Source organism: Macrotis lagotis, chromosome 1 (assembly GCF_037893015.1).
Source record: "Macrotis lagotis isolate mMagLag1 chromosome 1, bilby.v1.9.chrom.fasta, whole genome shotgun sequence".
Taxonomy (NCBI): Eukaryota; Metazoa; Chordata; class Mammalia; order Peramelemorphia; family Peramelidae; genus Macrotis; species Macrotis lagotis.
The window spans coordinates 122,865,257-122,888,795 of NC_133658.1; the positions used below are offsets into that span (position 1 = coordinate 122,865,257).

At 37.1% G+C, this 23,539-nt stretch overlaps 2 protein-coding genes across 6 annotated transcripts in view; one reads left to right on the forward strand and one right to left on the reverse strand.

Annotated features, from left to right (window-relative positions):
• LOC141502572 (N(4)-(Beta-N-acetylglucosaminyl)-L-asparaginase-like) overlaps positions 1-8,007 on the reverse strand; it is an 80,407-nt gene extending 72,400 nt beyond the window's left edge. For all 4 annotated transcript variants that reach the window (XM_074207390.1, XM_074207376.1, XM_074207380.1 and 1 more), the window contains exon 1: positions 7,307-8,007. In XM_074207390.1, coding sequence (XP_074063491.1) covers positions 7,307-7,481 — 175 coding nt within the window. In that variant the 5' untranslated portion in view covers positions 7,482-8,007. The remainder of the gene's footprint in view (positions 1-7,306) is intronic.
• The window catches only part of ACTR2 (actin related protein 2), a 55,574-nt gene continuing 39,711 nt past the window's right edge, over positions 7,677-23,539 (forward strand). The window contains exons 1-2 of one of the 2 annotated variants that reach the window (XM_074207352.1): positions 7,677-7,840; positions 19,005-19,115. In XM_074207352.1, coding sequence (XP_074063453.1) covers positions 7,793-7,840; positions 19,005-19,115 — 159 coding nt within the window. In that variant the 5' untranslated portion in view covers positions 7,677-7,792. Of the gene's footprint in view, positions 7,841-19,004; positions 19,116-22,895; positions 23,457-23,539 lie in introns of those variants that run through there. The other variant, XM_074207358.1, reaches the window with a different exon arrangement.

The window sequence follows — 23,539 nt, forward strand, 5'->3', positions numbered from 1 at the left end:
TCAGACAAAGAATAGAATTCAGGGAGATTGATGAATTTACCAGAAATCAGGAATCAATACTTCAAAACCAAAAGAATGAAAAATTAGAAGAAAATGTGAAATATCTCATTGAAAAAACAACTGATATGGAAAACAGACTTAGAAAAGATAATTTAAAAATTATTGGAATACCTGAAAGTCATGATCAGGAAAAGAGCCATCATTTTCAAAGAATTACTACAGGAAAATTGCCCTGATATTCTAGAGGCAGAGGGCAAAATAGAAATGGAGAGAATCCACCAATCCCCCCAGAGAAAGAGATGCCAAAAAACCAACCCCTAGGAATATTATAGCCAAGTTCCAGAACTCCCAAGTCAAAGAGAAAATATTACAAGCAGCCAGAAGGACACAGTTCAAATATCATGGAGCTGCAGTCAGGATCACACAGGACTTAGCAGCAACTACAGTGGAAGCTCGTAGGGCTTGGAATACAATACACCGGAAGGCAAAAGAGCTTAGAATGCAGCCAAGAATGAACTACCCAGCAAGGCTGAATGTCCTCTTCCAGGGAAAAAGATGGACTTTCAATGAACCAGGGGAATTTCAAAGGTTCCTTTTGGAATGGCCAGAGCTGAACAGAAGGTTTGATCTTCAGATACAGGACTCAGGTGAAGCATGGAGATTGGAGGAGAGGGGGGAAATATGAGGGACTTAATGAGGATGAACTGCATGTATAGAAAAATGATACTGATAATATTCATATGAACCATCTCAGTTAATAGAGCAGGTAGAGGGAGCTTTTATAGTTGAAGCACAGGAGAGAGCTGAATTCAAAGATAAAGTATGGTGTAAAAATGGAGTCAATAAGAAAAAAAGGGAAATGGAATGGGAGAAAGAAAAAGGAGAGGGGGAATAGTCCAAGATATTTCACATAAGATTTTTTTTATTACAATGAGCTATTGCAATGATATGGAAGTGGGGAGGCAAGGCGGAATGAGGGAACCTTTGCTCTCATCAGAGATGGCTAGGAGAGGAAACAGCAAATATACTCAATGGGGTATAGACAACTGGAGTAAGAAGGAGGGGGGAGCAGGGGGAAGGGGTGGGGATGTGAATAAAGGAGGAGAGGATGGACCATGGCGGGACAGTGGTCAGATATAACACATTTTCTTCTTTTACTTCTTGCAAGGGGCTGGGATTTGAAGGCCTGCCCAGGACCATGGGGCCAGGTGGATTCTGGGCCTAAGGGGTGGTATGGGGGCTCAGGGCTGCGCCACTCAGCGACCCTACAGCAGAGTCAGAGTGAAAGGAGAGAGAAAATATAGTACATGGTAGTGGAGAAATAAGAAAGGAGGGAGTTGCGATCAGCAATGGCAATGTTGGAAAAATATGGAAGTAACTTTTGTGATGGACTTATAAAGAATGTGATACACCCATGACAGAGTTGTTGGTGTTGGAACAAAGACTGAAGCACATTTTTTGTTATTATTATTTGGGGGAGGGTGCAGGGCAAGTGGGGCTGGGTGGCCTGCCTGGGACCACATAGCAGGGTGGTCTTTGGGTGTCTGGGGCCGGATTTGGACCCGGGTGCTCCTGGCTCAAGGGCCAATGCTCTGTCTGCCACCCAGCCACCCCTACTATTATTATTATTTTATTTTATTTTGGGTTTTTATTTTTCTTCATTTTGGTCTTTGCAGGGCAGTGGGGATCGGGTGGCTTGCATGTCACATGGCTGGGTGATTGTTGGGTCTATGGGGCTGGATGTGGGCTCGGGTGCTTGTGGCTCCAGGGCTGGTGCTTCATCCATTGCGCCACCTGGCCATACCTACAATTCTTACTATTATTTTAACTTTTTTTCTCTCCCCTTTACTTTTTTTTGCCCAAGCAAGTCTATCTACATTCATGGGGGGAGGGGTATTTTGTTTACTTGTAAACAAGAATATTTTATTAATGTAAAAAAAACATTTGTACAAAATGAGAATAAAAAATAAATTAAAAAAAATAAGACTTGTCAGAATGACTTAACATAGGTTTTCCATCAAAAGAACAGGTTGACTGCATTTGGGAAACTGGATGATATTGTTGACCATTCTGTGTTACAATCCACTAGAAAAACATATTTTTAATGAGTGTCCTGATTTTGGTGCTTTATTTCACAAAAAATCTTGGAACATCATTAATATTTTGATAATTGTGTTCCAAAAGAACTGGTTTCCTTTATAATTATAGGTATTTTATCTTATGGATTGAAGATATTATTTCTGAGAAAGGGTTCATACTTACCTCAGATGACCACAGGGGCCCATGACACAGAAAAGGTTAAGATCCCCTGGCCTCGAAAGACTCTTACAACATGTCAGCTACATCCTGCACTGATGGAAGAATACCCACATTGATGTGATCACTGAAATAATGAAGCATCTATACTTTCATTTTCCTATAATCTACAAAGAAAGACAGAATGCCTACCTAATGGCTTAAATACAATATGATACTTCCCCCTTGATTATCTCAGCAATGATCTTTCACAGTCAAAAGAGATGAACCTCAATCATTTAAGAATATAAAGATGACTTCCCACTTCTTCACCAATCATAAATATAGATCTGGAAAGCACCTCAGGTCATCTAGTCCAACCTGTTTATTTTACAATTGAAGTAACTCAGATTCAAGATGTTATATAAAAGCACAGGACCTAGAATGTGGCAGAGTTAAGAATTAAACTCACGTTCTTTGACTCTAAATGGAGCTATCTTCCCACTATCCATGTTGCCTTTTACTTTGGAGGCTCATGGTATATGTTACTGCATCCTGAGGGTAGCCTGTGCAAAGACTCCTAATTTTGAACATGATGATACAAACTCTAGAGATAATTTAAGTCCTAATTTCACTTTTTTTTTTTGCTAGTAGATATTATATTTTCATTAAACTTTCTGAAGTAGGGGCAGCTAATGGCACAGTGGATAGAGCAACGGCCCTGGAGTCAGGAGTACCTGAGTTCAAATCCGGCCTCAGAGGCTTTATAATTACATAGCTGTGTGGCCCATGGGCAAGCCACTTAACCCCATTTGCCTTGCAAATAAATAAAAAAAACAAATAAATAAACAAATAAGCTTTCTGAAATAGAAATACGTTGATTCCAGGCACCTTTACTAAATTGCCTGCTAGTGCCTGCAGACTTTCATGCATTTATATATCTATATAAATACATTTAGAGAGGGACTTTGCCTTGTCTAAACACCTTAGCTTAGTCCAAGGTCTTGGGTTTTTCACAATCAGTTCACTCTGGTGTTCTCAAAAACATTTGTTAACAATGTTTAAGCCTTGAAATTTCATAAAAATTCCAAAGCACATGCAATTTTAGAGACTAATTCTGGAACCAATAAATTTTAGCTACAGAAGAAATAAAAATCCTTGTTTCAAAAAATTCTAGGAATATGATATAAAGGATGTATCATTAGATTAAAATTTCAAGAAAGGCTCTCATTTCTTGGGTATCCAATAAATGCTAAAATATTTTGATTCAAATTAAACAACTCACTTGGATATGTCAATTTATAGGTAATGCTGTTGTGTTCACAAAGATGTATGCTGGTATGGAAAGCATTCTTAGGATATAAGATGGAAAAAACCAGTATGGTAGAATGAACAAGTGCTAGGTCTGACAGAAGACGGCCTGGGTCCAATTCCCAGCAGTATCATTTAATACCTGTGTGATTCTGGACAAGTCTTTATGTTTGAGTTTAATTCTGTTAATCAGAGGGCTGTCCTTCTGGATCTAAATTTACAATCTTAATCTTAACAAATTCCTCTGAATAGCTGTAAAATTGGGGGTGGGGGAAGTGCACTTCTGTAGGTACAGGACTATGGAACAATGGCAGAGATACATAGCTGGTGTTAACCAGTTTAAATCTACCCCTCTCAAACATAAATTTCCCTTTTGTAACATGATTATTTGAATTTTTTGAGTTTAAAGTTTATACTTCAGTCCAGTGGTTCTAAAACTTTATTAAGATCCCTAAAACTAAAGGAGTTTTAGGACTCCTTTACACTCTTAAAAATTATTGTGGACTTGCAAAGAGCTTTGGTTTATATCTAATGGCCTTATTAGAAATTAAAATTTTTAGTAATAATTATAAAAATGATTTTGGTCTTGTGGATCACACTTTGAGAATTGCTGCTTTAGTCAGAGAAAACTGTTCTATCTCATAAGAGCATAAAGCCATTTGTAATCAAAATTGATCATTATTAAATTAGCACTTTTTAAAGACTAGCAAGAATGAGCACTTTAGGCATTCAAGTGGTATCAAAATCCATTTACCAGGGATCAAAGATGTAGAGTTGGAATGGAAGACAGAAGCCTATTTTAACTGAACAGGAACAAAAAGAAAGTTATTTAGAACCAAAAGGACCTAAATAATTTCTTATGGTTCAGCTAAGCTGATGTAACAAAAGTGATAACAACTGCATTATTTAAATTACATCATGTATCAAGAGCCATATCAAGGAATCTAGGAATTACTTTACAGATTCAGAAAAAATAACAAAATTCAGCCAAAGGAAAAAAAAGGATCAAGAATCTCAATGAATAAACAAACAGTGGGAAGAAAGAGACCTAGAGGTGCCTAACATCAAATTTCACTAAAAGCAGTAATCATCAAATAATTATGGTACTGGTTTAGATTAAAAAAAGAAAAACTAATCAGTAGAACTGATTAGGCACATAACATAAAGGATGCAAATAAACCTGGAAATCTAGTATTTTATAAACGCAAAGAACCCAATAGATAAGTTAAGGTTCACCTTCAACAAAACATCTCGACTGTGCTCTTTGGGGCAGCTAGGTGGTGCAGTGGATAGAGCACCGGCCCTGGAGTCAGGAGTACCTGAGTTCAAATCCAGTCTCAGACACTTAATAATTACCTAGCTGTGTGGCCTTGGGCAAGCCACTTAACCCCATTGCCTTGCCAAAAAAAAAAAAAAAAATCTGGGAAAACTAGAAAGCAGTCTGGCAGAAATTGGGCTTACATGAACATTCACACCATATACTACAGTAAGTGCCAAATGAATATAGTTGTCACATCATAAACAAATTTGAGGAGCAGGGAAGAAAATACATTTCATAACTAGACAAAGAAGATTTCTTGATCAAACAAGGGATAGCAAGGATCATAAAAGATAAAATGGTCAATTTTGATTTCATGAAGTTGAAAAGCTTTTCCATAAACAAAAAGCAATGAAATTAAATGCGAAGTTCTACTTTAAAGCCATCAGTTTAGCAAAGATGACAAAAAAGGGAATGTAGTAATTGAAGGATGACAGGAATAAAACTGTATTTTTGGTGGAGCTGTGAATTGGTCCAGTCATTCTAAACAGCAATTTGGAAAAAACTCCAAAGTCAATAATCTGTAGATATCCTTGGATCCAGAATTACCACAACTAAGCATAAACCCCAAAGAGGAAAAAAGGGGAAAGAACCTCTATGTACAAAAATATTCCCTAGTCATACTTTTTGTTATTGGAGAGAACTGGAAATTATAGTTATCCATCAGCTAGGGGGAATGGGTAAATCAAGAATGGTATGGAAATGTAATGTAATATTATTATTCCAGAAGAAATCATGAAAAGGATGAATCAAAACAAAATGGGAAGATTAGAGAAAACTGAGAGGAAAATAAGCAGAACCAAAGTAATTTATATAACTATAATGTCATGAAGAAAAGCAACTTTGGAAGATGAAAACCTTGATCAATGCAATGACCAATTACAATTCTAGAGGATCAATGATTAAGTATATCACTCAAAGAGGCTCAGGGTGAAGAATGGTTCATCTATTTTTCAGAAAAGGTCAATGTAGGAATTGATTTTCCTTGACTATGTATGCATATTTGTTATGTGGATTTTGTTTTTCATTTTCGAGGTAGGTAGTGAATTGATAATTAAAAAAAAAACAAATTTGGAGGATGTCTAGGTGCTGCAGTGGATAGAGCACAGGCCCTGGAGTCAGGAGGACCAGAGTTCAAATCTGAACTCAGACACTTAATCATTACCTAGCTGTGTGGCCTTGGGCAAGCTACTTAACCCTGCTGCCTTGCAAAAAAAAAAAATCCAATTTGATTTTAAAAAGAAAAATAACTTTGAAAGACTTGAGAGATATATCCAACTATGATTCTAGAAGATGGATGATGGAAGTGTGTTTTTCATGACAGAAAGGGGATAACCTAGAGGTACCTTTTGGATTAGTTAATATGACATAGATTAAGAGTTTGTTGATCATGTTTTCAAAAAAATAGTTTTTTTAATATAGTTGGTTTCCTTTGCTTTCCAATGTATTTTTTTTACATTTTAAAAAACTGTTCTGAAAAGATCCATAAGCTTCATCAGACTGCCAAAGGATTGTATAACATCAAAAAAAGATTAATATAATCCATGTGTATATTAACCAATACATATGAACTAATAGATATGTTATCAGTCAACACACAGAGTATGTACTATGTCTATAAGGAATGGCTAAGGATCAATTAATATGTACTCATCAATACGAATAATTAGTCTTGATCAATTAATACACAGGTTTTTAATATAGTTGGTTTCTTTTGCCTTCCAAGGAATGTTTTTTACATTTTTAAAAAACTGTTCTGAGAAGAGATCGATAAGCTTCATCAGACTGCCAAAGGACTATACAACATCAAAAAAAGATGAATATAATCCATGTGTGTTAACCAATACACACAAACTAACAAATATGTTATCAGTCAACACATAAAATATATACATATAGGCATAGTAGATAGTATAGTATATAGTATACAGAATAGGTATTATGCCTATATGTATAGATTAATGGCTAAGGATCAATTAATATGCACCCATCAATAGAAATAATTATTTATCAATTAATGCACAAGATATTTATTAAGAACAGTAAACATTGAGCGCCTGGTCTGGAGTCAGGAACTCATCATCCAGAGTCAAATCCTGCCTGATTAAGCACATATGCATTGAACATTTACATCGGTATTAAGTGTTCAATACTTATTTGTATTTCGGCTGTTCAGTCCAGTCTGGCTCTTCAGGCCCCCATTTGGGGTTCTCTAGAAAAAGCGGCTGGAGGGGCTTAGCCACGCCCTTCTCCACTTCACTGGCAGAGGAACAGCTGGGGCCCGCGGGGGCCTTGCCCAGCCGGTGGGTTGGGCCCTGCCGGCCCCGGGCACCGGCCCCGGGCACAGCGCGCCGAGGAGGTGGCCCCGCGGACCCCCGGAGTCACGACCCCCGGCATCACCAGTCCCACACCCCGCTCGGTGGCCCCGGCCGTAACCTTCACCTGCCACCTGGGAGCCCGCCGCCCCGGCCCCGTCCTTGCGCAGCCGGCTCAGCTTCCGCCCCGAGCAGGGGGGAAAAGGGGCCCGGAAGCGGGGCAGCGGCGTGGGCGGGAGGCCGCGACCCCGGCAGTCGGGCCGAGGCGCGGGGCGGAGCCTCCGGCGCCCCCGGCTCCTCATTGGGCCGCGGCGCCGCCGCTCCCGGGTGGAGCGCTTTCTCGGAGTCCTCCCTGCGGCCTCTTTCCCGCCCTCCTCAAGGAGCTGTCAGTTATCGGGCGGCGGGCGGGGCGGGGCGGGTCACTTCCGGTCGGGACCAGAAAGTTGTGCCGAAGGAGGGGCGGAAAGAAGGAGGAGGAGGAAGAGGAAAAGCGATCCTGGGCGGTGGCAGCGGCGGCGGCGGCAGGAGCTCCTCCGGCGGCGGCGGCGGCGGCTGGCCCAGCTGAAGCGGAGGCGAGGCAGGCGGCCGGCGGCGGCTCTCTCCGGGGCTCACGATGGACAGCCAGGGCAGGAAGGTGGTGGTGTGTGACAACGGCACCGGGGTAAGCGCCGCGCCCGGGGGCGGCCTGCGGGGCCCGAGCCGCCGACGCCCGGGGGAGGAGGGAGGCGTGTGGGCGGCTGCCTGGGCGCGGCCGGGCCGCAGGTGAGGGGCCCGCGCTCCTCCCCGCCCCCTCCCTCGGGCCGGGAGCGGCGGACGCGACCCCCGGAGTAGCGGGGCCTTCCTCTTCCTCTTCCTGCGAGCCGGGGGCAGAGCGCCGGGGCAGGAAGCGCGGAGGTGGAAGCAGGAAGTGGGGCCGGCGGCCGGGGTCGGGGGGCCTCGGCGGGGCCGCGCCGCCGCCGTGACCTTGGGCGAGTTGGCGAGCCCGGCTCTTCCTCTTCCTCCCGACTGCAAGCTGCCCGGGAGAGGGAGCCAAAGGAGGGGCTAGCCGCTGCAGAGACCACCGATGAGCCCCCAGATGCTCCGGGGCGGGGGTCTGCCGTTTTCGTTTGACTGTTTTTTAGCAAATGGCAGCAAAATGCGAACCGATCACAAGACGGAAAGGCGGGTTGCCTTGAGTGTGTTCTCCAGGAATGATTTTATCTTACATGTGTCCTCGCCTCTTTTCGAGGTTGCCATAGCATGACGAGTGAATGCTTTTTTTTCCCTGTGTCTTCCTATATTTTTCACTCCCAGCAGGTCTACTGTATGAATTAAAGTTTACATTTTTTTCCTTTTTGTGAAACTCTTCTATAATTATGTTGTCGAGAATGGAATGAATTCTCAATTATCATAGGCTAGAAACCTCTTTTAAATTAGGAAACTAAGCCCCAGAGTGATCATGACTTGCCCAAGGTAACCACGGTTAGTAGCACTGGGGCTTGAACCGATCCTTGTAATTTAACTCTTTATGCTACACAGATCAGGCTCTTACAATTTTATGGGCTATTGGGGGGGGAAGATGGTAAAGATGATTGGGCTAAAAAAAAAGATGATTGGGAATCACTGTTACTTTACTTAGTTCATTCAGTGATGCCATTATCTGTTAAAGGGACTATCGAATATAAACTACGGGAAAAATACATTGATTTCTCATGATACTTTCATTTTGATTTTGTTACAGGAGGCAATTGAAGTCTAGGATTATCTCTGGTTTCTGCTATACTCATAGTAATGGTTGTATTCAAAGATCTATATAAGTCTGGAAATAGTGCTTGTGAGTTTGTTGGCATAGAGAACTTCTAGATGAGGAACTTCCCTCTACAAATATAGCAAGAAATATAGGGCTGGAGGTAGAGTGCTTGTGAGTTTGTTGGCATAGAGAACTTCTAGATGAGGAACTTCCCTCTACAAATATAGCAAGAGATATAGGGCTGGAGGTAGAGTGCTTGTGAGTTTGTTGGCATAGAGAACTTCTAGATGAGGAACTTCCCTCTACAAATAAGGCAATAGATACCTTCTCTGCAACTTCTGTGTACGTGAACTTGATGTACATGAAGTTGGATGGGAAAATTTTCACCAGCCTATAACAGAAATTTAGTAATTCTTTCAGTTATTTAAAAAAATCTGAGAATAAGTCTAAAGGCTTCACCAGGTGCTGTCAAAGTAGCCTGTGATAAAAGAAAAATTAAGAACTCCTGTCTCAGAAAACTACTTAATGTCAGTAAATAGACACTATGCTCACTAGCTCTGGGGATACAAAGAAAGACCAGGGGCGGCTAGGTGGCGCAGTGGATAGAGCACGGGCCCTGGAGTCAGGAGTACCTGAGTTCAAATCCGGCCTCAGACACGATATAATCACCTGGCTGTGTGGCCTTGGGCAAGCCACTTAACCCCATTGCCTTGTAAAAACTTAAAAAAAAAAAGACCAAAGACAGTCCATGTTCCTAAGGAGCTCAGGCCTAATGAGATAGATGAGAGGCTTACAACTATATACAAATAAACTTGATACAAGATAGATTTTTGTTTTGTTTTGTTTTTGCTAGGCTATGGGGTTAAGTGGCTTGCCCAAGGCCACACAGCCAGGTGATTATTAAGTGTCTGAGGCCGGATTTGAACTCAGGTACTCCTGACTCCAGGGCCAGTTGCTCTATCCACTGCGCCACCTAGCCATCCCTAACCCTACTGCTTTTCAAAAAAAATTGTTACAAATCTTTTTCTCTTCAAAATGTAACTGAAGAAAATGAATCTTAAAGTATAATTCATTATGCTATTTATCTAACAAGCTTTCCAATATAAAATTTAAAGCTCATCACTAATACTTTTGTTTTTAAGTCATTTTTTCAGTTGTGTGTCTGACTCTTCCTGCCAACATTTAGGATTTAGGCAAAGATATTGGAAGTGATTTGCTCTTTTCTTCTCCAGCTAATTTTTACCGATGAGAAACCTGGGGCAAATAGGGTTAAATGAATTTCTCAGGGTCACTCAGCTAGTATTTAAGGCCAGATTTGAACTCAGAAAATATGTCTTCAAAACTCAAACCATTGTTCTACATTGCTGCCTTGCACCTCTAATGCCAGTGTAACTATTCTTATGTTTCTATATTAACAAGAAAGAAATAATTTAATTTACAATAGTGAAAACTTCAGCAGCTAAGGCATTGCCAAAACAAAAAAAAAATTGAACAGACCTCTGAAAGGAAATATAGCATAGGGAATAGAGGGTTGGTCCTGAAGCCAGAAGACCTAAGTGACCTATCTCTGATATGAAATTGGCTTCCTGAGCCTGGCCAAGTCACTTAATTGTCCCTTTCAGTCTCTTATCTCCTGGCTGCTTCTAAGAATAAGTTCAACCCCCCCCCCCCCCCATCTTCTAAGAGAAGTCTTTCCTGATCACCCCTCATGCCTTTTCTCTAAAGAAATCTATCTTGGGGCAGCTAGGTGGCGCAGTGGATAGAGCATGGGCCTGGAGTCAGGAGTACCTGAGTTCAAATCCGACCTCAGACACTTAGTAATCACCTAGCTGTGTGATCTTGCGCAAGTCACTTAACCCCATTGCCTTTTTTTTTTAGGTTTTTTCAAGGCTTGCCCAAGGCCACACAGCTAGGTAATTACTAAGTGTCTGAGGCTGGATTTTGAACTCAGGTACTCCTGACTCTAGGGAGCTATGTAACATAATTTTTAAAAATCCAGTTCCTTTCATTTTCTTTTACAAAGAGCTAGTAAATAAATTGATTTATTTTGAAATTAATTGCCAGTGTCTCCAAATATGAATATATTACTTAGTTTAAAATGAAGAACCAGGTTTCTCTGTCATCATATTCAACTGAGATCAATGTATAACATGGAATCAATGTAAAGACTAACAGAATGCCTTCTCTAGTGGGAGGGGAGCAAGAATGGGAGAAAAATTGTAAAACACAAAATGAATAAAATCTTTCTTTTAAAAAAAATGAAGAACCAGCATTGATAATGATGTAGTATTGATAGCATCATAATATTCAGTGAGACTTTAATAGTTCTATAAGCTTTACATATAAACATTTTAATTCTCTACAGTCTAGTAAATCAGCTACATCTTTTATCTCAATTTTATTCTAGAACATTTCATAGATAATTAAATATTTACAAGACCATAGATTTGTATATGTAGCATTTTCATGCTTTTTGCTCATTTGACATTTTCTTAGTGGTAGGTTATCCCAAAATTTGGTAATTTTTTAGTACCAGTTGGCCAGGCCAGTTTGCAGGAAGCATTGTGCTGATTTTATCAATCCCCAGAAGAATTGCAGTGTCTTTTAAAATCACTTATAAAGTTCAGTTTAACTACTCACATAGGGAAACCCAAAGAATGACTACTTCCCAGAAAAATATGCAGTTTGATAGCAACTTGTAGCTTTTGCCCATTAATCACATTTTAAAAGAAAATAAGCCACAGAGCAAAAATCCATGTGAACCTGTAGGAGTTGGCGGGACTTTTGATGCTTAAAAAAAAGTTAAATGATCCCTTAATACAATTGTGAGCTGTGCTGAGAATTGAAAATAAAAGAGGAAGAATGGGCTAGACTATGTTTGATAAAAAATTGCACAAAAATTTTAAGAACAACTCCCCTCCAAACTTCCTCCTGAAACAAAAACCCTTATTTTAATACCAGTAATCTTATTGTGATATTACATACATAGTCATTTATAATTACACTGTATAGTTTATTGAATTGAAGGATAATCCAAAAGGTAGCAGGAAGATACATGTAGGCATAGGCAGGATGCAGTACATTCCAAACAGAAATGACTCAGGAAAGACTGTGTAGTCAAGGATGTCATCAGAATTACATGATCAAGAAAAGGCAAGAAGATAAGCCAGACAAAGAGTAATTGATAGTTTGCCAGTCGTTGATATTGACTGATGCCCAGAAAATGAAAAGTAGATCCTTAAATCATTAGATGGTCCCTCTGTGGCAGGTTTTTGGGAGAAAATGAGGGTGCATAGATGATTTCCAGTTTTCATCATTGGAAGGGATGAAATTATATATTCATTAAAGTAGGAAAGTATCAGAATATTGGTTGGGTTGAAACATGCCCAAGCAAGCATTTCCTAGTTACAAAGTAGGGAGAAGGTGTGGTACTTAGATTTCCATTTCTGTTTATTTCCACTCACTTTTTTTCTGCCAGGGGCCAAAACTTAACAATTAGCCTGCTATATTTGGTCAAACATTTTAATTAATTCCATCCCTAAAAATCTCCTAGATTTATAGTATTTCGAGTCCTGCTGTGGTTGCTTTGGCAGTGCTCTTGACCATGTGATTTCAGATCCTGTTGCAGAGGTTCCTTGCCCTTTCCCTAGAGCATTCAGGGCAAGGCAAAGAGAAAGGAAACTAATGTTTTCTAGCTAGCCTGTTGAAGGTGCTTGAAGAACCAAGATTCAAGAAGTTCTGAGTTCAAATTCTACCCCAGACAGTTGTTTAATATCTGTTTCATCAACTGTAAAATGGAAAAGCATCTTGCAGAATTATTGTGAGGCTCAAATGAGATAATATTAGTAAGGTACATAGCATAGTGCCAGTTCTCTCCCAGACTTGACATATAACCATTGTCTAAAGTGGTGTCTCAAGGGTTGACTAGGGCAGAAAATCTGTACTCTAAAGTTCCTCCAATCTGGAGATTAGGAAAACTTTACACAGAATCTGAAAGGGACATTAGCACTTTCTGACAGTGAGCATCCAAAAATATCTTGACTGGTTGGTATGCTGGGATGAATCTAATGAGATAAAATTCAGTGCTAATTAGATTTGAGTTCTTTAGAAACCCACTTCTACATCACAGAATGGGAGAGGGGGATTTAAAAATTGTTCTGAAAAAAAAATGTGGAGAATTTAGTAGATGATTAAATCAATGTGAGGAAGTAGAGGTGTGCTGCATTGGGAGACAGAGCTTCCAAGAATGAGGTGAGTTGTTCTGTACTTTGACTCCAGGTAATCTACATAGCAAGTTTGTATTTAGATCTGAGGGCCAGTTTAAGGAGGTATTGATAAGCTAGTCATTGTCTAGAAGAAGATAACCATTAGATTAAAGGGCTTTGAGTCTGTTTCAATTGAATATTGGTTAGTGGACCTGGGAATGGACAGTTGGAAGCAGGAAAAACTTGGAAGGAACATAATACTTGTCTCCATGTATTTGAAGGACATTCACCTCGGGTCCCAGGATTCAGAACCAAAGCAATGGTTAGAGATTATAAAGAGACAAATTCAGATTTGATGTCTTGAAAATTTTCCCTCATAGTTAGAACTGTCCAAAAAATGGAATCAGTTGCCTCAAGAGAATCATTGGAGATCTTCAAGAGAGGCTGGATTATTTTCAGTTATATAATGGTGGGCTTGGAGCATTTGGTCACTAAAATCACTTCCAATTCTAATTCTGGGTGATTCATTCAGAAACCCCCTACTACATGTCAGGCCAACTTGGTGGTGCAGTAGATAGAATGCCAAGACTAGAGTGAAGACTCATCTTCTTGAATTCAAATCTGGCCTCAGATTCTTATTGTGATAATCACTTAAACCTGTTTGCTTCAGTTTCCTTATTTATAAAATGAATTGGAGAAGGAAATGGTAAACTATTTCAGTATCTTTGCCAAGAAAATCCCTCAAAATTGGATCATGAAGAGGCTGACACAACTGAAAGACAAACATATAGCTGAACCCTGAACTTTGTTACAGGTTACTATCCCATACTATATTTGTCTATGAATTTTCTAATATTTAGGTTTCTTTTAGGGACTCTGCTGATTGTATGGAGTTATTGAGGTTTTTTGAAATAAAACTATCATCTGATTCAGTGACTAAGAATAACTTTGAGATGAAAGTCAGAAACTCTTGAGACCAAGTTTTCTAGGACAAATAAGATGGTGTCCTAATCACTGTCTGATAAATGAAAAAGTATTCTGATAAAAATTCATGGAAGAATAAGAAACATGTAGAAGTAAGGTTTAAATTTGCTCTTATAAAACTTTTTTGAGCTAATGTAGCTAATACTCTTTAATTTTTGCCTGAAAGATTATTCTGTGAATGTTCTTACCATTTGATGACTCAGTGGGAAGTAAGACAGTTTCAACCACAATGCTATGAAGAGGAAACTATATATGGTAAAATCTATTTCTTAAACACAGCCTTCTTGCAGACACCAGGGGAAATTAGTAGCTAAGCTTTTTAAATGAGAGAATTGAAAGCTTTTGCCATGTCACATTTTGCCTAACAAAGCTTATTGAAAGATGAATTGATGATTTATGAATTATGAAATACAGGCAGGCAATCTTAGTTCTTAGGGAACACTCTAGGAAAGACCACAACTGTCAAAGAGAAAATGGTACAGCAGTCATACTTCTTAAGAGGGGGCAAACAGAAGAGGAGGTACAGAGAAAAATGAAGAATATGTTGAAAAGAAAAGGCAGAGTGTCAGTTGAGTAACCATGGATTAAAATTAGGAGCACTTGGCAGCACAGACCAATGGAGATGGAGAAGTGCTGGGATAGGAGCAAGAGTTGGAGATTTCATTTTGGTTTTTTTGGGGGGGGGCACTATATTTTCCCCTAGTGTTTCATTGCATTTATTCTTTAATTAACAAATATTTAATTACAACGTGCAAGGGACTGTAGCAGACTCAAAGATGTCAAGCAAATAGTTGTAGATATCTTCACAGTAGGTAGCATCACAGGCAAATATTTGTTAAAACTATTAATATAGTACTAAGAATACATAAAACCAAATAATTACAATAGACACATAGAACTCTTCTTTGTGCTTCCTTGGAATTAGTTTATTTAGTATATCCAGATCACCTCAAAGTTGTCTATAAAACTTTAAAGTTAACGTTGTCTCAAAATTGTCCACAATTTTCCTTAGTGTGGATGTCTGGAACTTTAAGGATTTACATGCTGTAGATGTGCCCAGGCCCTGACCACGGCAGAGGTGGCTTTTGCTGATTTAGCATATCCTACCAAGCTAGGAAACCGTTTGTCAGTTAACATTCCTTTGACCTTTGGGAGAGTTTGTATGTGACATCCAGGGTCCCTTTGCTCTCCCATTTTCTATCGTTGCCTCTATTGGGGCTTCTTATAAACTTGCTATATTGGCTAGAAGGGGGAGGTGATCAATTTTGACACAGAAGATAAAGTTTGCAGTGGCTATGTCTGGTGATTTAGAACTAAAGACATAAATAGTGTGATTTTTCTTTCAGATGCTTCTAGAAAGGAAGTTGTCTTTATTCAGGCCTTTAGATTGTCTTCCAGTGTCCCCAGATTTGTTCATGAAGTATAGTAGGACTAAAGTAGTTCTCCAACTTTACCCTCATATAAAGAAAAAAATACCATCTTTGAGACATATTTGGTAATATTTCATCAGTTCCCTCACTTCTCAGGGATTCTAGGGCAGGCACTGATTGGAAGACAAAGTATGCAGGGGTGGGCAACCTTTTTTCTGCCAAGGACCATTTGGATATTTATAACATTATTCATGAGTCACACAAAATTAATCAATTTAAAAATCAACCCTAAAAAGCTCCTAGCTTTATTGAATTTCAAGTCTCATCTGCAGTTACCTTAGCAACACCAGACCAAATGAATTTTTGGGCCAGAGATTTCCAGCCCCCAAATACTCCATCCTTAAATCTATACTTTGGAGTATTTTAGCTTTTAAGTTGGTTGAAGAAGTGAAGGGAAAATAAATTTTGGAAGGAAGGGACTCACTTCATGGTTTTTGAACATGTATTTTTATTACTTTTAAAGAAATAGGCATCTCATAGTTCTGCTCTAGGATATGTGAGACATTTTATTCTGTATTTCATTAGAATTGAGGATAGTAAATAATCAAAAGCCAACAAATGAAATTGTATAACCTGAATGTAAGACATTCCAATTCCCTAGATCAATATCCAAGCATTTAGTTATAAAACAGGTTAGCATTTATTCAAGGATCTTGTTCACCATTTCAATTATTGGAATATCTTTTTTTTTTGTATTATAAGATAGATCAGTAATAATGGAGTTGGGGAGGGAGGGAGAGACTAAAAATACTACTAGTGTACTGTTGCTATTGCCATTAACTACTGTCAAATCGTTTTTCCTTTGCATAAACTCCCTGAAAGGATTTCTCTTTTCATTGCCTCCATTTCCTCATTTTTGACTCCTCTATTCCTGTCTTTCTGGCTTCCAATCTCACTACTTAACTAAACTGTATTTGGAAAAATTATTATTATTATTAATAATAATAATAATATCTTTACCTGCTAAATTCAATAGTTTTTTCCCTAGTCCTTATCTGACTAGACATACTCTGCAGCTTTTGACACTAAGCCTGACTTCCTTCTGCCTTTGCTTTAAAGATACTGGTCTTGTTTCTACCTGTCTGACCTTTCCTTCCTTATCTTTGCTACCTCATTATCACACTAAATATTTTAGGGCATCCTCCAAAATTTTCTCTCATTGGTCCTTTTTTTTTTTACTCTCTAGGCATATGATTCTCAAAACTTTATCGCTTTGACTTCATTCTATCTCATTTTCACTATTCTATCAGTTACCAAGTCCTGTCCATCTCTCACATCTATTGTCCTCTGCTTTCTCATCCGGTCACTTTGATCTAATTGCTGTTTCCCGTTTTCCATTTCCATATCTCTGACTTTATGTAGGTGGTTCTCTTCTCTAAATCATTCCCTCCTCATTTATGCCTTCTGGAATCACTTCTTTGGAATACTGCTCAGGTGACACCTGTGATGAGAAGCCTTTCCTGATTTCCAGTGCCAGTCTCACAGTTGTTAATGCTTCTGTTCTCAGAATGAACCTCTTGTTATTCTGTATATATTTTTATTGACATGTCTATAATTATGTTTTGGCACATCCCCAGTCCCCTAAAGGAAGAGACCAGTTGTAGTACTTTTCATAATGTAGAATAGAATGGAATTAAATGATTATTGATGAAGTCTACTTCCATATTTGCCTCTCCTTAGGAGAATCTAGGTAGTTCACTTTAACACTGTTTGCCTCAGTTCCTGGGAGCAGGACATGACAAATGAGAACCCATTGTCTCTGCCAAGAAAACCCCCAATGGGGTCATGAAGAATTAAACATGACTTAATAAATGAAACAACCGTAACAACAGAAGGGAAAATTTTCCTGTTTAGTCTTCTGGTCTTGGGAGATATTCATTATTGGTAGAATTTAGTTCTGGTATTTGTTTATGGATGATCTAGAACAAGGATTCTCAATCTTTGTATTGGTGAACTCTTTTGGCCACCTAGTGAAGCCAATGGAAGTTAGACTGATAAAAGTCCATAACAACAAGGGTAAAAATGTAATAGAGTTATTAGGTGTTAACATCCCTTCTCTCACACTCTGATATGTATCCGATTGGCTTTCTTTTTGGGTCTTTGACTAGCTATTGCTATCCCACATGCCTTGAATTGACTTTTACCTTCTCTCTTCTTCTTAAAGACCTCTCAGTCTTTGAATCACAGCTTGGAAATTGGGTCTGCTCAAAACTTTTCCTTATCCTACCAAATACTAGTGTTCTTATTATCTTGTATTGAACTACTTTTTGTATTTATTGACTTTAGATTTTAACTTTCTGAATTATATTATAACATTTCTCTTTTCCATTAGAATGGAAGCTCTTCTGGAGCAGGAATTGTTTCTGCCTTTCATTTGTATTACCAGCAACTAATGCAATGCCTAGCACAGAGTAGGCATTTGATACTTATTGGTAGAAGAAGGCTAGATCATAGATCCAGACCCAGTCTCTGGGATCTTACTAGAAGCCTTTCTAGCTTGCTTGACAGAAATTGCCAGATCTTGTATTTTGCTGGTATATTTAGAACTCAGCATTTAATAGATGTTGAGGCACTGGAGGAAAACTTTTGAGGAATTTTAAACACAAAATTTATTGTTAAATAGAATATTTAGCTATTTTGTTAAAATATTCATTCAGTGATATTTACATATTGATTCAAATGTAGAAGCATGCAAAATTTATACACTATAATTTTCTGGGTTGTTGGGTTGTTTTCCCCCCACTGGGTAGAATGGGGGGGTAATCTATTAAATGTGTTACTATTCTCTAGAACAAACTACACAATCTGAAATAGTTTTAGGAAAACATTATTAGATTGTTTGATAGAGAGAGAGGTGGCTCTCTCTTCAAGTATTTGTGAGGTTACATTATATGGAATTGAGGAAAGATCATGTGGACATTTGCCTGTTTGGTCTCGGTCTCTCTCTCTCTCTCTCTCTCAGACAGTATATAGTCTCCAAAAGAAGGACAGTTTGAAATATGCATCAGTAAGTAAGCTTAGGGTCAACCCTAAAACAAACTTGGAGTGGGACCAAAACAAAAAGCAGAGGAAATCTAAAAGTAATACTAGGCAGAACTTAAGCATTCTTTACAGTCAGCTGACTTCCCTACAGCATCTCTGAGGTCAGCCTTACCTCTACAGTAAGCTTTATGGATTAGATATTTTTTTAGCTATAGGGTCAAATAATGAATAAATGATAAATAATGATCCACAGTATGAAGGTGACTACCAAAGGTACAGTGAATCAAGATTATTATTAAAGCTTCAGTTCTGTTCCTATATATTTTAGAAGTGTTTCACTATTGAAAGGTGGCAATCTATATTTAAATGAAGCAATGTGTGTACAAGTATTTTATTTGTATTCTAATATTCATAATAATGAATTTATTCTAATCTAAAAAGATTTAGAAGTGGTAAATATTTTGTGTTTAACATACTTTTTTTTTTCCCTTCCAGTTTGTCAAATGTGGATATGCAGGCTCTAATTTTCCAGAACACATCTTTCCAGCTTTGGTTGGAAGACCTATTATCAGATCAACCACCAAAGTGGGAAATATTGAAATCAAGGTAATATTTTATTTATAAGTAAATCAGGAATGAAATCTCTGATTTGTTACTTGAAATAACATTTGTTAAATAAAACATAGTGATCAGCAAAGTGAAGCATTACTGCCAGTTTAAATCTAATTTTATTCACTTTGTACAGCATATTTTTGGAATAAAATACCTAATAGGTTCTTTACATAATGCTTAATATTCTACTGAGAGTTTTATCCTAGCTCCATAAGAGAGTGATTTTAAAAATGCTTTGTTCTTTTAAAATTCAAAAGGTCTTTTTCTATCTTTCTATTTTATAGGACAACTGCTGTTATATAAATGCTTCTTTGGAAACTTGTGCATTTTCTTTTAATGCTTTGTGGCTTGATCCTGTACATTTTCACAGTATAGCTGTGGAAACTTTGGATGCCATGTAAATCTTAAATGTTGTTCTTCTCAACTAACATGACCAACCTCCTATACTCTGCCTTAGGAGGAAACTATGCATGTCTTACATTTGGGTTTTGCCCAAAGTTGCTCTGGTGTACTATTTAGCTTAGTCTTGGAGTGGGGAATAGGAAGCAGGTAACATAGAATGTTATGGCCCTTAGAGTTGAGGAGCAGTAATTGAGAGTTGTCCATAAATAAGTCAGTTTTGTAGGTCTTATTTATGTAGACATTTTGTAATACTTCTGGGCCATATTAGAACATCAAGTCACTTGAATTAAAGATTAGGATGCAGTTAGTCTTTGGAGATGGAAACCTACAGTAAAGTTTAGATTTCCAGTGTCATGTAGTAGGCTTTTATTTTCATGTTAAGTTATTTACTAGCTCATTGAATAAATAGCTTGCCGACACTTGTTTTTTTTAATCCTAAATTGTAAATTTTTTAAAAGCCTTTAAATAATCTAGACTTTGCTTCTTCATATTAAAAATAAGGACAAAAGAACATCAGAAACCTATAACAATAGAAATGGGGAATTTCAAAACATAAATAAGTTATTTGAGACAAGAAGTGGATATAATAAGTTTCTATCTAATGGCCCTTACAGCTTTAGCATTCTATGATTATGATGCCTTACTTTTCAAACACCTTTTTCTTTAATTCTGACTGAATTACACGTTGAAATTTCAACTTAATTTCAATTTGGGCATAATTATGATCACAATAAGTTGAAGCATTTACTGATTTTGATAAAATATGACTGCCTTTTTTTTAAACTGAAATTAATGTTATTCTTTTTATACAGTGATATGCCCAATTGGACATCAAGAATGCCATTTCTACTTTATGGGCAGATTAAAATAGTATTAGTATATTTAAACAGGATATGATATATAGTTTTAACTTATGCTCAGGTAGCATGTTCATTTATTTGTACTTACATGTCCTCATTCCAGGAAATGTTTCATTTAGGGCCATGGAGGGGTCATAGACTCAGTCTTTCTTCTCTCCATGACTTTTGCTATAAATGCAAAATGATTAGCAGAAGGGGACTTTTCCCAACAAGATTTACCTACTCAGTTCTGCTTTGGCTCATTCTATTCAACTTTCCATGCCTTTTGAAACTGTAATATAATTTAGGTTGGAAAAAATGTGACAAAAGGAATTGTAACTTTTAAGCAAGCTTTCATGCAAGAGCCAGAAATATAGCTTTGAACTATCTACCTAGAGAGAGTCTTTATTAACTTTATTTTTTAACATTAAGAAAATCAGCTGTTACTAATATTAATTAAAAAATTGAAGGGATGCTTGGAATTTGAAATTTCCTATGTTTGATAGATACTTTGTTTCATCCTTTTCAGCTAACATGTTATTAACTAGAAAAGGAAACTGGAAATTTAAATCATAAATAGCAAATTCCATTTATAAATAAAGTGCCTGAACAACTATTCTTTTTTTTAGGGTTGATGATACTGACCATGTTAATTTGGCCCTGATTTTATTAACTCAGTAAAATCATAGCAGTACTGCATCTGATTTCTACTTAATTTGTCTCTTTTGCTTGTGTGTTTAAAATTTTTAGTGAGGATTTTATTTAGGCCTTTCTGACTCTTACTTCTACCTTCTCTCTCTTCACCTTTCTTGACCTGTTGAAGTAGAATAACAAGATGGTAAGTGAGGTTATACCATGCTCTGTTTGTTTTCCACTTTTGCTTTATGGGACAAGTAGCTGTTATTTTGTGTCCCTTAGTATTTGGGAGGGGGGATATTTCCATAATTTTTTTAATACATTCATTCATTTTTTTAACTTTTTTTTCCTTCATTGCTTCAAGTTTAGTGGCAACTAATTTAAGTCTTATGCTTTTTTTCTGAATGGAACGTGTACCAAGGACCAAATATTCTAATCACTAACATAGTTTGACTTTTTTTTTGTCTACCATGTAGAAAAATTTAATAGTTAAAATGGAATGTGGTGTGTTTATATTAGAATTCAAGTGATTCTGTACAGGATGAAGTGTTACATAGTGAAAAGAATTAGTTAGAATGTAACAAGTTTAATTGACATGGCTGTGTTCAATTAAAACATTTTAATTGTAGACTATGTATATTTATCATGCTCTGTGAAGTATTAGTAAAATTTCATTGTACAAGTGAAATTAAATGGAGGAAAAGATGGAAGAGATTGATTGGTTGGTTTCTTCTTTTATCACTAGTGAGTAATAATAGGAACCACAAGCTTGTAACTAAGAAAAATAGGGTGCTCATAAGAATTTCACCAGTTGTGCAGTAACTTTTTTCATGTGAACCCCATAGCTTTGTCCCCAGGATTTGTTCTGTCCTTTTATTACATATCCTTGAGACTTAAGATTTTTAAAAATCTATTTGCTAATTTTATTTTTGAATATTTTTAAATTTCAAAATGTCTCCATTGTAACTTTTTCCCTCTCTACTTGAAAATTCAAGAATAATAGTTGTATGAAAATGTAATAAGATGAATGTCAAATAATTCTAGTGATTGTACAAAGTATTTTAGGCTTTCAATTTTTGTTATGTAAGTTTCCTGTCAAATATCAAATAGTTTAAAAAGATGGGGCAGTGCCTAGGATTAGCCCAAAATTAGTGACATAGTGTAATAGTAAAGTTTAGTACATATAATATAATAGTACAGAGTAAGATCAGGTCAAATTTTTTTTTAACATTTTTGTGGAGAGTAGTGTGAGTGTATTAACAACATACTGTGTGCTTTTTAATTTAGATTTGTAGTTATTTGCAAAATTCAGATTGTTTAGAACCATATGTCTTTAATTTAGTTGCATATTTTAGAGTTGTTCTTACTGAAAATTGGAATTTACACTGCCTGCTGTTTGTAAAATATAATTTTTGCTGCTTGTTGTATGTATTAACATCTTTTTTTTTTAAAGGCATTTCAGATAGTTACCATAATTTCTAATTCTTTTCAGGCAACAGGTGATGTTTTAGGCTTGAGTGCCCAGTGAAGACTACTGCTGTCAAGAGAGTAGTAAAGCCTGAGGCCTGACCTAATAATTCACACCTTGTTTCTAAGGTCTGAGGGCAGTATGCATAATTTTCTCAGTCGGTTTTGTTTTAAGAGGTTGAAATACTCTTTGAAAGAGTACTTCATGTTATTGTGTATTGTATTAAATCTCAGTCAGGTAAACAAACTTCATAGAGAAAAGATACTATTAACATGCATAAGATATATTTATTTGTTCACATTTTTTATTGCATTTTTTCCTTCCTTTCCAAATTTCCCTATATGCTGACAATTAGTTAAATTAATTTTATTCATTCAAAGATTTCTTTCTGTTAATCTTAAGTGTTTTCAAAATAAGATGTTGTCTTGGTTGTGAGAATCTACATAATTACAGACTTTTCCTAAAATGAATGAAATATAGTTTGTACAAAGATTAATGAAATATTAAAGCATGATATTTTACTGAATAATAATAAAACTAATGATTCATGCTATCCTTAATAATGCTTACATAGTGATTTTAGGTTTGTAAAGTGCATTTTACCTAATAATCTTGTAGAATAGGAAGTGTCAGTGTTGTAGGTCCTGTTTTATAGTTGATGAAACTGAGGATTAGACAATAGTTACACAGTGTTGGGACCAGCATTTGAATTCAGCTCTCCTGAGAGAAGTTTGGTGTTTTTTCTACATTTCTTCTAATTTCTTTAAATGTATTTTTTTTAATGTATAAAATAAAAGATATGTACCAAAATGTGTTAAAATTAATATTAAATTTCCAAAAGAATGTTAAGTACCTTAAGGACTCAAGTGTTAACAAACTTATTAATTCTTGGTTTTTTATCTTTTCTGAGTGATACTGAAGTATTAAAATGTTTAAAGAATCAAAGCACTTATAATACTTCAGTTTTGGAAAGGGCCAATCATAAATAAGGTGAGCACTGTAATTTTATTGCATCCTGATAAATGTGTTGAAATTCCTTTTCAGCATTTTCTTAATTGTTTATATAACCAATT